At 36.7% G+C, this 16,961-nt stretch overlaps 1 protein-coding gene across 1 annotated transcript in view; it reads right to left on the bottom strand.

Annotated features, from left to right (window-relative positions):
* The window catches only part of PDE10A (phosphodiesterase 10A), a 193,279-nt gene that overhangs the window by 49,888 nt on the left and 126,430 nt on the right, over positions 1 to 16,961 (bottom strand). The window contains exon 5 of the mRNA XM_086461062.1: positions 13,950 to 13,999. Coding sequence (XP_086317188.1) covers positions 13,950 to 13,999 — 50 coding nt within the window. The remainder of the gene's footprint in view (positions 1 to 13,949; positions 14,000 to 16,961) is intronic.

Raw genomic sequence — 16,961 nt, 5'->3', positions numbered from 1 at the left:
TACTACCTTGTAAGAGAAAGGGATTATTTTTCTAGGATGCATTCATTTATTTCAATATAAAATACTCAAAAGCAGAGGTAATCTTTAAATATCTTTCCTGTTTACCTCATCCCAAGGAAAGTTACTTTCAAAATTATCCTAACACTGTATCGCTTGAAATTCTAGTGACTGCATTTGTCCCCTGTATGAGAGGAAACATCTATCTTGCTTGCTACCTACTTAAAACTGTCATTTTTTGAAAAGTGAGGTATGACAACTTTCACACCATGAAACTCATCAAAAGGTATGATAATTGTTCTATAACAAAAATATTAGACACCACCACCAGAATGAATAAGATTGCAAATAGTATTTTACAAAAGAAAATTAAACACATATATAGAGGTCGAACCTGCAAACCCTTCTGTATGCCAAGCATTCTTCAAATCTAAAATTTCATTCATTTTTGGATGAAAAATAAACTTTATGGAACAGTAGAGTGCTGGACAACAATGTCCCTATCACTTTTTAAAATTTTCTTTTATTTTTCCCCTAGGTAACCTGCAAAGCAGCAGTTTGTTAGTGACAAGCAATTTTAAAGTCACAAAACCTCACTCTCCAATGCAATCAGCAGACATAGCTCATTTTACAAGCAAAAAGTTTCATCTTCTGTTTCACTTTTCTACCTTTGTCTCATTACATCCATCAATTTACCTGTCTCCTAATGCCACAGCATCCCAGAGACTCTCAAAATTTTAAAGCATTTATCACTGTCACATCCTTATTCAGCATAGCAGGGCTATTACCCTTTAAACACAAATGGAATTTAGGCACGTGAAGAATAAATGACATGGCAAAGTGTTAGAACAGCAGGGATCAAATCTGTATTTCCAACACAGCAGCTTAATGTCCTAATCTCCTGAGCCATCCCTCCTTCTACATTCTCAGTACTAAGCCAACTAAAGCACCACCCCAGAGACCCACCTTCTATTGGCAAATTGTGTTTTCTTACTTACTATAATGAATGACCCAGTTTATTTCACTGATAAATTTGTAAGACCAGGAGTATATTTAGAAGCTCCTATAGTAAGTAACTCTACTGCTAAATAGCTACATCATTTTAGATTATCAACTAAGATGAAACATTTTAAGCAAAGATCCTTGCTAGGAAAATAGATTTTTTTTTAGGTTTTTTAAATTTACATACGTAATACCATAGATAGACGACAGTGCCACCACACAATGTATTACTAACACTCCTAGTAAGAATGAGCACATTTCACCTTTTTTGCCACTCGTTTGTACTCATTAATTTTACTATCAGACTTTGCTTTTATTAGGGCTGCTATAAGGGCCAATTGCCCAAGATTCTACAGCATTAAAGTTTACACTTTAATATTAATTATATCTAATCTGTCTCCTATGTTTATCATTCACAAAGATTTCTCTAACAGCAGGCAAAAGCAGGTACACACATACTCCAGATTCCACTACCTCAGAATGTAGCATTGCCTTGAAAGACTGAACAAAGAACTTTTAGTTTGTTCAAATAACATTTCAGCTTAGGCTTAGCAGTAAGTAGGGAGCTCACACTGGAATTGTTATTAATAATTGTTATTATTTAAATAATATGCCATTATATGCATACCTAATTCCCTGCAGAAAACAAAGGAAAAAACCAAAACAAACCAAGAACAAAACATAAAATCTAAAAATATCTATGGGCCTGATTCATTAAAGACATTAAGTGAAATCTAGGCACTATGCAATCAATGGCATTTCTCTTATTTTGCTCTCCTAGACCTGTGAGGTCAGTATTACTATAGCACCCGAGTACCTCACAATCTCTAACTATGCATTATTACAACTCCCCTGTATGTTAGGTGGTGACACTATCCTCATTTTATACATGGAAACTACAATAAAAATTTGGTATTAATACGGTTATTTTAGCTGAGGCTCCAACTACCATTCGAGTACAAACTCCACAGCTCACCATATAGCCTACAGAATGCCTCGCACTAACATGTAGAGCTAGACTGAGCCAAATCGATCACAAGACAAAGAGAACTCAAGTGTGAAAGAAAGGAGACAGACTTCAGAGATCAGTAGTTAACAATCTGGACCCTCTGAGACCGGGTAGATTACCAAACAGCGGCTGTTTTCTAACATGGAATATTAAAGGTAGAATTTGCATGTGAAAATTCAGCATCTACTGTCAGCTGTATAAATGAAGTAATGATATGACATGCATTCTCTCATACTTATCATTTCTTCATTCTGCAAACATGCAAGGCACATTATAAAACATACTAAAGAATTAAAAAAAGAATACACTGAAAGGTTCAGAAACTAAGGAGATGCAAAATATAATGTACCACATGCAGTTACTCCTGCAGCGACGAAGGTATCTTAGCTGTAATGGATTAACAGCATGTTGGAAAGAGAAAGTTGGACTTTATGCTGAAGGGAAAACAAATGGTCAAATAAAAGTAAGGAATTCATAGCCAAAACAAGAGTGAAGTCTATCCAAGGAGAATCAGCAGTCTGATGGTTAGGGTATTTATTGAGTTCGGAAGAAAAACACTCCAGATTCTCACTAACTGTTTATTTGCCTTGTTCTTAAGCAGAAAGTCAGGCAGTCTCAAAAAGTTCAGCAAGACAAGGGAAGAATTTTCCATCCAGTTATTCATTTGCTAATACTATGATACAGATGAGAATTAAACTACCTTAAAAGAGAAAACAGAGCTGCCACATAGTATCTTAGCTCTGACAAGTCATTTCAGCGAATTTATTTCACACGCCTCATGCAGTTGGAAGAAAAGATACTTTTTTCTACTGAACATGCACGGCATTTACTCCATTTTGATGTCTTGCATTATGGCACAAGTGCATGAAATGTTGAAATTTTCTGTTTATTCTGATCCCAAACCTCAATCTTATTCTTCAAAGCCATTTACACTCACAGCTTCTTTAAAGAGTGGCCTTTAACAGTGAAAGTCAGTGGAAAAGTCAGAAAGTTTAGTTTTCATATGAATTACAAGAATGTGCTACAGGAAAAAAAAAAAAAAAAGCAACACACACACAAAAAAACCCCAAACAAAAAAAACAGTTAAATCAATATATTGAATCTGCCAGAACAAGCCTGTTCCATTTACCAGAATAAAGATCCACTTACTCTTCCTTTTTTATAACCTAGTAAAATATAATTCTTCAATGAAAACTTAGTTTCACTGTTACTTGTCTTCATAAGCTTCAGTTTCATGTTTCTACATGAACTTAAATAGAATGAAAAAGAACATTTTACATAACAGATCCAAGAAAAGCATCCCATGATCTGAAAAAAAGTACATTACTCTAATAAAACTGAAGAAACCATAGTTCACAATTTATGTAAATCAGTGTTCTAAATATTTAAAAATAAAAAAAAAAACCAAACTAGTAAAAAGTTTAGGATATAAATGGCACAAAAATACTGAAATACATGTCTTCACAAACGTCTGACCTGCTATACCATATGCTTATAGGAAAAAGATTTACTACTTAAAAAGTACTTCTATAGTAGTAACAGCAACACTGTAATCTGTTCAATACTGAAAAGGTGGCTCATGTTGCAAAGTACTGCAAAATGTAGGAGACTAAACACAATATTTAAAGTCTGAATTATGTAGTGCAACGAGTAAAATTAAATTAACAGGACAGCGGAGAGCAAAGTCGACCTCTCCAAAGATTAACACTTTCAGTCACACCATCCTTTTTACCTTTTCTTAAGACACATTTGGTTCTTTATGCCAAGACAGCAATGTGTGACGTTTTAGCAAAGTAACCATGTTAAGTTAAACGTATAAAATGTGCTTTTCCACACTGGTCTTCTGAGTCATGCCCGTAACTAAATAAAAAACAACACACAAATCTGTCTCTTCTCAGAAACAGCTTCTCAAAGCAAAATACAAGAAAAAAGACAAAACCAAATGGCCACTTTCACCAGAAAACAAAGAACTCCCTTCTTGCACACATATACAGTTTTCTCCGGAAAAGGCCTTCACCAGATCTCCAATGGCCAAAAAAACATGTTGACACCATGAAGCACTGCTAGCAAAAGTTGCTTTTGCCAGCACAGTCTTTCCTGTGTCCTTGTGTAAGTATCAGTTTGGCTGGTAAACCTCCCTGCTGCTACCACCATGAAGTACTGCCATAAACAGGCATCCCTATATTGGGAAAAGCTCATGGACATTATTTTACTTCCAGTGCTAAAGAGAGTTTTGCAGAAGCAATCCCATTCTGCTTCTTATGGGAAACTACAAACCCCACTGCTAAGGAGTCAGTGATCAAAAAAACTTTTCAAACTACACAGTAGGTTATAAACTTGTCACTACTCCTCCTGAGTCTGTATAGGTAGAAAAGTATGACTGTGAAAGGTCAGACCTCCACATAGACCTCAAACAACGACCCTTGATCTCCAAGGCCACAGAGCAATTATTAATCTTATCCTGATCATGCAGCACTACTAAAAAGAAAGGCAAATTAGTTCAAAAGCTTCTACCATTCCACATTGACTTCATACATACACTTAATGAAGTTTCGTGACTGTTAATACATTACATATATGATCAATTTAAATCTGAATGAGTTTAAACATTTATTGCAAATTAAGGACATGGAAATTTCTCGAGTTTTGTTGAGATTTTGTGAACAAAGCTTTTGAATCCTAGAAGCCATCAATGGCACAGTCAGCCAAAAAAAACACAGTAAGAACAAAAAAGCTGTGCTCGGCTCTACTATGGCACATTACTGAAATAATGTCTGGGGCATCCCACAGACACAGGTTTAAGGGAATCTCTTTAATTACCACTGTCCAAAACCACCGGGTTTTTCACATCACCTATCTAGCTCACATTTCCAATTTTTCCTTTCGCTTAAGAAAATACTTATAAAATAAAATGTACTGTAGTAACAATAAAATTTGGGGCTCACATACCATCTTCTAACCATGAATCACTCACTCATTCTTTTAATTTGCAAATACAGGTTCAAATCATCCCTCACCAGCTCAAAGGGTAATTACAAATGTTCCCATGCAGACATCAGATACATTGTATACAGTTTCACAAGTAAGTGAAGAAATTAATAGATCAGGCCCTTTCAAATTACTTGCATTTCTTTACTGGATTTGAATATTTTACTTGGAAACTAGACTAACAGATTGCATTTCTGGTAATGACACTGAACAGTCATTAATAATCAAAATAAGGAACAGTGGATTTTCAACCACAACTTAAACACTATATAGACAATAAAAAAGAAAATATGAGACTATAAAGGCCCGTAATTTCCCAAATACTATACTGATAACTCACAATGCAGTAAAAGGAAAAGGTTGAGGAAACAGCAGGATGTTTATGCACTGCTCACAGTATCCGTTGCTGCTATAACCACTTGCAACGACAACATAAGTCAGACAAACACGAATACATCTTTACTGACATTGCAATGTCACTGTCACTCTCTTGGCAAAAGTTAAGTAATAATGTATCTAGTAGTTGACATAGCATTAGACACCTCTGCTGAAGATGAGGGAGAAGGCAACCAAGTTGAGAGTCACTCTGGGTTTGATAAACTACAAAACAGTAAAGATTGGCTTGGAGAGTGAATTCTTTGGAAGCTTCCAGGTTCACACATTCTGTCACCTGGCAGCCCACTGGATCCTTCAATTCCCTATATTGATCCATTTCCCCTCCTTCCAGACACAGGCAGAATCTCCTTACCTACATCAAACTCAACTACCCTATTATCAGTCTTCTACCAACAAGTTCCATATGGTGATGGATGACTATCTTTAAATGTAATTAGGCAGGGGAACACTGAAGTCTGACACCAGAAACCTTGTTGGAACCTCAGGACACACGAGGTGCTTCCATTCCTGCTGGGCCCAAAATTTTCAAAATTATTAATTCCCTCCTAGTTTAATCTCTTAATGAACTTTGGTGAAGTCTCCAACGAAAAAAAAAAAAACAACCTATTACTTTTAAATGACGTTACAGTGTGGTTTGGAATCCACAAATGGCCTTACTGTGACCACAGAGAGCAAGAGGTGCTAAAAAAAAACCAAACTGAAACAAAACAGAAAGTCCAAAACAAATGACAACCGTAACAAAGGTTCAACCACTGGTGAGCACAGAGAAATCTAACAAAATTCACCCTTTCATATTGCATAGGCACTTCACATGTAGGCAACGTATTGTAATCTCTGATGTCTTTTTAAAAAGCTAATATATTAACAAGCCTTTCAGTCTACAGGAATGCAGAATGATATAGCTACAATCAGTTCTTGAGGGATATCAACATAACAATATTCTCAATTCACAGCCAAACACAGCCAAACTTGGCTTTCAGATATGCAAGAAAACTGTCTTATATCCAATAAGCCATAATACCATGGCTTTTGGTGCTCTTTTCTTGGTGCCATGCACACAGTCTATTGAAATTATGAAGTAATTCATCTTGAACCTCTTCTACTGTGGCTGAAAAATCCCTCATTACTCCTTGTTTGTAACCACAAAGAGCATGCACATGAAGAACTACTGATGTTCATCTTGTCATGCAGTTGCAACTTGGCCCCATGGTTGTTTTTTCCAGTGAAAATCTAATGCTTGACAGAGGAAGCAGATTAAAATCCCGGTAAAAAGATGAGGAGTAGCAACTCAAGTCTCATAACACAACACCGTCAGCACCTCCTGATAGATATCCTTACAGTGATAAGAAAGTACCTACAGTTTTCAGGTGCTTTCAGTCTTTGGCTCTTCTGATGAAGAGGTCAACTTCAGGTGTAATTGATGAGATTATTCTAGTGGCTGTTGATGTGTAGCCTGGCACAACACCAAATCCGAACCCTCAAAGGCTAGAAACCATTCAACTAACTATATAAGTTCGTCAGGGCTGGATTTGAAATGCAAAGGTGTATTGCTTGCCATTTCACAAACTGCTCAGTCGTTTCTTCTTTTTTTATAATACTCCTTACATCTAAGCAAATACCAATCATAAACCAATTTTTATAAAATTTCTTTGCAGAAAAGAGGTCTGGATAAGAATCAGGTTTATTGATTACCATGAGGGTTAAAGTACACATGTGACATGCATTGCACTAACAGCTTTGGTGGTAAGGGTGACTGGATCCTGATCTAGTTTCTTCCACAGTGAATTTTGCTGATAAAACTGGCCCTAAAAATGCTTAATGGAAAACCATTTAATATTCAACTGTCATTAAATGAAAGCCTTAATACTAAAGCATTGGTATACGATTTGATGCTTGGAAAAAAAAAACCAAACAACAACATTAAAGAGAAATGGGAATTAAGCAAGTTGATATGAAGTGATCTCAATGGTTCTTCCTGTTCACATCCTTTTCTATTCTGTAACAGCAATAAATTTTTTTACTCTTGGTAAAGGACATAACACAATTTAGATGTAAGACCACATGGCCTAATGACAAAATTATTTCCAGATAGGTACAAAGGCTGTGCCCTAAGGCCAGTTTTTTTGCAGGAATAAAACTCATCACGATAAGCAACGATGACCAAGAAAACTAAACAAACAGAACTAATTTGTAAAGTATCCACAGGCAAAAATCTTGAATTTGTAAACTGGCTAAGTTGAAGCAGTAGCCCAACGCTACCATGCTAAAAACTTGAACAGCTATAGGCAATTATGTCTTGGGTTTAAACACAAGTGCAGCAATTCTACTACATGAAGCACGCAGGAACAAAAGAACTAAAAAAACCCCAGCAACTATCTCCATTGTTTACAAAAACTTCATATCTCCTTCTTGATAACTGACAGCGTACTTGACAGATGATTTGCATTTTTAAACTACATAGTATGCATAAATGCTGGATACTTGTGAAATGAAGATGATGCACTTACATGCTGTAAAACAACTAGTAGTTGTGGGTGGAGCTTTTTTGTTTGGTTGGTGTTTTAATGTTTTCACCCTTCTAAATGGTATCAATTTCTAACTGTCCTTCATTCCTGGAAACTTTCCAGCTGATTTACACAACTGAAAAACACCACAAGAGTTATACCGGTCCATTGACACAGAAAAGTAAGTCAACATACCTCTCTTCCATCCCTTCCGTTTTAAGGCATGGTCAGCCAAGCATTTTTCTGAAAGATGTTTGTCCAGACAGCTCTCAAACACCCCCAGGCATCAGGATCCCTAAGCTTTCACAAGCAACACACTGTAGTGCTTCATTACAGCCACAACTGGGGAAGCTTTCCCAATGCCAATTCAAGCCTGCTACTTCTTGCCCTACACACCGTAGATATAGAGAAGAGATTATTCCCTTCCTCTCTGCCTTATCCAGGCGTATCTCCAACCCTCAAGTTTCTTTCCTTTAGACCAAGCAATACCAGCTCTTTTTTCTCCTGACCATTCACCCTGCTCTCTCCTGGACACACTTCAGCTCTTCCAACTTCTTCTTAAAAGTGTCATGCTTAAACCAAACGTATTAGTCCACTTGAGACCTTAGCAGTGGACTGAGGAATGGGAAAATTACTTTATGCCACAGCTAGATTCCTGCTTCTGCTAATACAACTGCATCTTCTCCTACAGCAATGATATTGCTGACTCCTGTTTACCTTCAAATTCACTGCAAACTCCAGAATCTCAGTCATCAACTGCCCTATACAAAAAGAGGCAATGTATGGAGGGCTCAGCACTTGTCTGCACTGAATCATTGTCCAGTTTCTGCAGACCATTTTCCCAAGGTAATTTTGAATTCTGCTCCATCCCTGCAAACACACCTGCAGTCCTTCCCAATTTCATATGATAAGCAAATTTAACAAGCCTACATGCTTTTGTCACCCATGCATTAATGAATATACCGAGGAAAACAAGATCCAGAATAAATCCTTGAGGATTTATGCAAAATACCCTCCCATTCTGATAGAGAACCACGAACAACTAACCTGTCTAGTTTTCTAATCAGTTCTGCATTCTACCTATAGTATATTCATCGTGACCATATTCCATAAGTCCATTTACCCAAATATTAAATGAAAACATGACCAAAATTTCACAAAAAATTATCTTGTCCGTTAATTATCTGATTTCTTTCAATTTGATAATTTATTGACTCAAAGTAAAACTCAGACACCATAACTCATCAGTGGCTTTCCCCCTCTGCTGAGTATCACTGTTCATTGTCAAATAAGGAAGCAACACATTTCTTCCACTTTTAGAGTACATGATGTTAGAACTGATTCAAGGGTAGAGACCAAAATTTTCTGAATTGACTTGCAGTTAGAATGGTTTCACCTGGAAACACATTTAAAAGACTCAAATTTCAGAGAAGATGTCTACATATTCAAAATAATGTACCTTAGCCTGGCACAAAAACCTGAAACAGCAAGCAGTAGACCTTTTTTTCCTTGGTTCTCAATAATTGAAATCACCCACCGCATAAATACACTAGGTGGCACTGCACATCAAGATACAACAATTTCTGCAGGATCAGAAATTCTAGAATAGCTTAATAAGATAAATCCCAAAGCACAAAGTATGTGCACATATTTGCGGCCTCACAGAATTATTTCTTACAATAAAGCTATTGGAAACTTTTATCTGAAGCAAGGATGATCTGTTTGTCAAGACAATTTGCAGTTTCAGGAACTAAGTAACACTCACAAGATCTTATAAAAGCTATTTTAAGTGTATGCCTATTAAATTCAAAGTCATACATCTTTACGTAGGAATCACAATACAATCATGAGGCAGATTACTCAAATAAGGACTATAAACAAGAAGTATCTGAATAGTCAGATAATACAGTAATATGTTAGAAACTCTGTAGCTGTGATAAGTATTTTAGACATATTGCCTTGTAAAGATGTTGGCTTACGGGCTTAAATCCATGCCCAGCTAGTGTGGTACTTAGGCACACTGATTTACACACATACACACACACAATCCAATACGAGGATTTCAGTAAATCCTTTAGGTCATGTTTGAGGATGATATTCAATTAAGGTCAGAACATGAGAATTATGAACTATATATTCATCCCCGTAAGGAATAAAACAGAAAACTAAAATAAAGTCAAGACTTTGCTGCAGAGTTGTGAAACACTCCTGTTTGATTTTGAAGTGTTTCTCGTCTCCAACATACAGTATTTGCAAAATGGCTGTGACGCACCTTAAGAATAAATAATTTTATTTGCATAACTGCACTAACGCATGGACAAAAATAATGTCTTAGATATAGAGAAAGCTCAAGAACCAGAGGCAGTGTGGGCACAGTTCTGTTCAGATCACTTGACCCTGATGAGGAAGCTATATTGTTTCTAGTATCTGAGTATTTTGCAATGCGTTCTACCACATGTATAAATAGCATATGCAAAACCAGATTCTGATAGACAGGGCAACTTTACCGGGAAGGAAGGAGTTGGGCATGCAGGTGGTACTTACTTGCTTGGGGGCAATCCGTTGAAAAGCGGAATCATACTATCAGGACACCCTTAGCAAGGAATGCGATCAGTGCTAGTGCTCCCAAGCAGTATGAACAACCAGAAGGTTGCTAAATAACTGAACTGGCCACAGCCATTCTGGCACTAGTTATGAGTAATACTTGCATAAAGAAATGCACTGTAATCTGCAATTGGTGTGGCCTCTTCCATTTGAAGCAAATTCACCCAAGATCCTGAAGGCATTTGACCTGACCTGTCAGCCAAAAACTACCTTGTCCTTATGCTGTTATCCAACTCTAATAGAAGTCAAGATAAAGTTTTGTATACTTCAATAGAAAGAAAGAAAATAAGGCCATAAAGGAACTTTATATATGGACAGCTATTTTAATAAACTCACATTTGTGCTGTTAAACTCCAAAGGATTTTTTTTCTAAAACAAGGTCCTCCTTTAAAGGCAAGTGTATGATCTTTGTTTTACAAAAAGAAAACGACCATCTAATCTAGAGCTTTCCTTCACATTGAACAAATTTGCTTTCAGTTCTAATACAGTTTTCACGTAAGGGAAGTGCTGGCATATTAAAAATTGCACCAAAGAAAGATTTACAGTGAATTCTCAGTAACTGATGAAAAAAAAATAAATTGCAACGATATGGCAATTCTCTCATTATTAAGAAATAATAGCACACAGTATGCAGTAATCATTTGCTGCTTTTCATTTTGTAAATATCTAGAATTTCTGTAAAAGGAAGTTATCTTCTATCTTAATTAGAAACTCACTATTTAATCTAGGCTAAAGGTAGTTATGGAAAGCTCATATTGGAAAAACATTCCTTAGGTGAGATTAACACGTCAAGATTCTCAAATTCAGATTTCTTCAAACAGGCATACCCAAACACATTTACAGTGGGAGCTGAAATGAAGTAGAGATAATGCTTTTGCTTCCAATTTGATCCTAAGTTCCATTACAGAATATAGTCAGAACATACATCACTAAACGTTACAAAACCATTTGGGAGAAAGTAAGTATATGCTTGTTAACAGGATTCCTCCATTCTTACACAATCCCCTCCAGTATCTAATTCTCAAAAAGACATCTACACACACTCCAGAAAATCTGTATTCAGGCACAAATTCTTTCTTTGAAAGCATGGGGGAAATAACCGTTACATCAGGTCTAGGTCTGAAACATGAGGCTGATGACTGGATAAATAAAAGCAGATTTATGTATACTTCTCAAGTTAACAAACAAAAAGCCAAACGCTAAAATTGGAAAAAAAAGTTTTGCTGAATTTGTGAAATTTAAGTCAGAAACCAAGCATCAAAAAATTAAGCCACCAAAAAATAGAAGCCATTCTTCAACATGTGGCCATAGGTGTTCAGCAGCTACTTTGTCTGGGCTAATGATACAGATTTTTACCATTTTTGAAACTTCATCTTAAAGAATTAGCTCCTTCCTGCCATTTATGCTATGCAGAATCATTTTGCTCTCATTTAAAAAAAGATATTTAATAAAAGTTAAAATACATTGACAGTATTTGCTGGACAATGGTTAATCTCACTTGGACACATGCTTTAAATTAAATATTCAAGAGACAAAGATATCCAAACTAATTTTCAATGACAATTTCTTATAAAAAGTAGGCTAATGCATTACCATTTAGTTAAAAAGACTATGAACATGAGTTTGGCCCAAAGCCCACTAATGTGAACGGAAAATCTTACACTAACTTCAAAGGACTTGGGATCAGTCTCTATAATAACTACATGAAGAACATTCCATTTTGGGAGATGCAGCTACACAGCAGTGGTTAATAAAGTCAATGTGTGTTTTTAGTGGTTGGAACTTAGTTCAGCAAAGAGTTATACTGGGAAGCAAATAGATTCAACTGCCTAATAGACTACTAAAAAAAAAAAAAAAAAGGCAGAAGGTCATAAAGTGCCCAGGCCCTCAAGGTATCAGAAGACTGGGAGGAACCCCATATTATGGGACACTACTCTAATAGGAAAAACCTCACCATAGTAAAAATTCTCTAGGTCTCAAGCTGTAAAGCCAATTTTACCGTAATCTTTTACAAAGCATTTAGAGATGACCATGCTCAGCTGGCATGCAGCTACTGCCACTGAAGCCGGCCAGTGCTGCGCATTCAGAACGGATGGCTGCACTTCCTGCAAGCTCCTGCCTTCGGCAGCAGGAGCAAGCTCCTCAGTGACCGTTTGCATCACCCCCCACCCATGACAGTGGATGCTGTCACCTACTAATGAGAACCAAAAAATTGCACTCATAAAGGATGAACAACACGCTAATTTACACCCCTCACCTCAGTGAAAAGGTTATTAAAAATTACATGCTATTTACATACTTAAAGAACTCATTCAGAACAGATCCAAATTTCGAATAATAAAATGAGTTAGCTTTATTATACGGAACAATCACTGAATTTTAAAAAATGCAAACCCCATTTCCCTTTCTTTTAGGAAATTTCTGTATGGAACTTCTTCCACATCCTTCAAAGTCGATGCTATCTTTTTGAGTAAGTAAAAAATATTCTCAGGCAAGGCTCAAGTCACCTGCAGGTTTGTACATCTCCAATCCTGTTTCCATTATTTCAAAAACATCATTCTTTCCCTTTTTCTGAATTCAATTATTTCACAAGGAGCAAAGGAAATTAGCTAATGGGTTATATAAAAATAAACGGTTAAAACTGGCTGTGTAAAGTAAGGAAACAAAAACAATGAGAAAAATATTTTCCTCTCTAGTCATTTTTCAGTAAGAATTTGTATCTTGAACCAATAAAAGACATAAAAAATTCTGACAAATTGTGATTTTTAAGTTGACAGAACTGACTGAAGTATGAACTGCATTTTCTTCTTGGTAGCCATTTTAAGTAACTATATATAACAAGGGTAACTAAAAATTGATTTGGACAGAAAAATATGTAATGGTGTTCTAAATGCCAAATAACAAACGAGTAAATATTGGACTCACTGTTATTCAAATTATTAAATCAGAAACTAGCTTCATTCATAAATTTTAAATGTAAGGTTTATTTTATGCTGACAAAAATCTACATCTGAAATTCACATTATCTCACTATCAAGTTGCAGCTGGAAGTTAACAGAAGACCTGGTAACATTTTTAAAAAACATCAGAGAGAAAACCAGATGAAAAGAATTGGCTGTGCAAAGAGTAAATCTAAGTTAAGTTTTCTCTTCATTAAAGACAATTAATAACGGGGCCAAATCACAAGTTAAGTTGCCATGGTCAGAGAAACAACAGCATTACTGCCAAACCTTCAAGAAAAATTAAAAAGCCAAGTATCTAAAGGCAGGAAATATTTCTTCTTTACCACCATGTTCAATAAACTTCTATTTTACAGAAATAAAGATAACAAAGCTAATATTCAGTACTCAGGTAATATTTCCTGCTAAACGGCATGCAAAATAAAATCAAAATATCATTGTCAAACTGGAAAATGCACTGTACAGAAAATCTTAATCCAGTATACTTACATTATTGCATTCTCCCAGGAAATACAGTGCAAATCCATCAGCTTTTGTAGCTGCCAAAGCAATAATAAAAGAAATAATTGTACTCACAAGGGGAAATCAAATTCATACAAGATCTCTGAGGGAAAACCACAGATTCAATTCCACTCAGGACAAACATCTAAGATTCTAAAGGCAAAGGTCTATTTCTGTGTCCCTTGAAATTTCCCAGACTTTACAAAGTTAGAGGTACGAGATAACTCCTGTTTTCCCCATTGTCATTTACTACAGTCTAAAAGATAATTAGAAGCAACCTCTTTATACATATTATTCCTATTCCAAGGTCTAATGTCTCTAAATTCAAATTAATTCATATGACAGTATAGAAGTAACATAAGAACAACTATTTACAATATAATCAGCCAGACAACATTATAATTTCCATGAGTAAAATAAATATCATTAGTAGATTGCAAGCTATACCAAAGGATACAAAGTCCTTGCCTTAAAATAGAAAATTATGGGAAACTAAAATGTTGCAAATATTACCATAAAAATGTGTTTCAAAACAAACTGTTTCTGTTTTCTGCACCTGCCCATATTAAAAACACTGACACACACCAGAAAATTTATACTTGTCAGATTTCTGCCAGATTCAGATTGTTATATGAAACAGGGTAAAGTCGAATTTCTTAAAATCTCAAAAGTTTAAAGTCAACCAGTCATCATAACTTATTGCTAAAATAAAGACTCTCAAAATCAGAAGAGGATATAGCAGTCAATGTTTTTTACCCCACTTTACACAACAGGCTTTGATACTTTGAGTGTAAGTCGGTCTTTACAACAGTTAATAAACTTTCTAACCAGTAAATTTATGTATCCGATACCCAGGTTTTATGAATGAATGTAAGAATCCATTTAGTTCATTTCAGGGGAGTGATTATACTTGTGTGTGATCAAATCAATTGGCTTTCTGCATTTCATTGACAAAAGGAAAAAAAAATCCTACTGTGTAGTTACTTGCTTATTGTCAACTGAGTTACACCAGTGAGAGTTCAAGGCATGGTAATTTGCATTCAGATTTTAAATCCCTCAGCTGTAGTATGTAAGCACACTCAGTTAAGAGGCAAACAAGCACTGTAAAGGAAGTAGAAAAAACCCCAAAACTCATCTGCTTCACAAAAGAAAAAAAAATTGTAAAAGGTAAGCAGACTGTCTCCTATAGCTTCCCGCTTGCTGTGTATTAACAAAATCCACTCTAATTTGCTGTGAGGTGGACATCAATATCCAAATAACCACTTAAGCAAAATCAGCAAACAGTAGTCCTTTTAGAACATCATGTATATAAACCAGAACTATTGCTCATCATTACAAAATGATAAAGTAGCAGGGATGGTAAAGCTTTTCAAAAGAGTTTACTGAAAGCTATACTGAACAAAGGTACTGGTATTTCCTATTAAAGTCTGAGTACATCCACTCTGGCTAAAAAGAAGCAGAATTACACTTATACCATTATTGGGAATTTTTTTTGGTTTTATTTTTTAACTTGTGACCATGTGTAGCATTTTTTTACCACAAAAGGTACTTACATCAGATAGAAAAAAATTGTTGTTTAACTGAATGTAATTTGAGATCACACAGAAGATACGCCCTCTTTCAGGAACATCTCCGTTTTCTTTCAAAAGGAGTTCAAGCATATCAAACGATATTACTGACAGATTTATTTTCTTTTTACTTGCAATATTGACACTGCAACACCATTGTAATCAGAATAGTCTATTCTTTGGTTCATTCTATGACAGGGTGACCCCGCTTGGTGGATGAGGGAAAGGCTTTGGATATTGTCTACCCGGACTTCAGTAAAGCCTTTGACACTGTTTCCCACAGCATTCTCCTGGAGAAATTGGCTGCTCACAGTTTGGATGGACATACTCTTCACTGAGTTAAAAAGTGGCTGGATGGCCAGGCCTAAAGAGTGGTGCTGAATGGAATTCAATCCAGTTGGCAGCTGGTCACAAGTGGTGTTCCCCAGGGCTCAGTATTGGGATCAGTTCTGTTTAATATCTTTATTGATGATCTGGGATAAGGGGAACGAGTGCACCCTCAGTAAGTTTGCAGATGACACCAAGTTGGGCAGGAGTGTTGATCTGCCCAACGGTAGAAAGGCTCTGCAGAGGGATCTGGACAGGCTGGATCGATGGGCTGAGGCCAATGCTATGAGCTTCAACAAGACCAAGTGCTGGGTCGCAACAACCCCACGCAGTGCTACAGGCCTGGGGATGAGTGGCTGGAAATCTGCCCGGCAGAAAAGGACCTGGGGGTGCTGGTCAACAGCCAGCTGAACGTGACCCAGCAGTGTGCCCAGGTGGCCAAGAAGGCCAACAGCGTCCTGGCCTGTATCAGAAACAGTGTGGCCAGCAGGAGTAGGTAAGTGCCCCTGTACTCAGCACTGGTGAGGCCACATCTCAAATACTGGGTTCAGTTTTGGGCCGCTCACTACAAGACATTGAGACACTGGAGTGGGTCCAAAGAAGGGTAGCGAAACTGGTATGCGGTCTAGAGCACAAGTCTAATGAGGAGTGGCTGAAGCAACTGGGGTTGTTTAGCCTGGGGGAAATGACGTTGAAGGGAGACCTTATCCCTCTCTACAACTACATGAAAGGAGGTTGTAGCGAGGTGGGGGTCGGTCTCTTCTCCGAAGTATCAAGCGATAGGACAAGAGGAAATGGCCTCAAGTTTCACCAGGGAAGTTTACATTGGATATCAGGAAATATTTCTTCACTGAAAGGGTTATCAAGCATTGGAATGGGCTGCCCAGGAAAGTGGTGGAGTCATCATCCCTGGAGGTACTTAAAAGACGTGTAGATAAGCAGCCTAGTGACACAGTTTAGTGGTAAACTTGGCAGTGTTAGGTTAATGGTTGGACTTCATGATCTTAAAGGCCTTTTCCAACCTAAATGATTCTATGACTTACAACTCTTTACAAAGATGAAATTCACTTAAGTTCAGTCAGGGATTCGCTGAGGGACAGAAGGC

Source organism: Leptosomus discolor, chromosome 2 (assembly GCF_034619465.1).
Source record: "Leptosomus discolor isolate bLepDis1 chromosome 2, bLepDis1.hap2, whole genome shotgun sequence".
NCBI classification, from domain to species: domain Eukaryota; kingdom Metazoa; phylum Chordata; class Aves; order Leptosomiformes; family Leptosomidae; genus Leptosomus; species Leptosomus discolor.
This window is presented reverse-complemented; position numbering and strand designations above follow the sequence as displayed.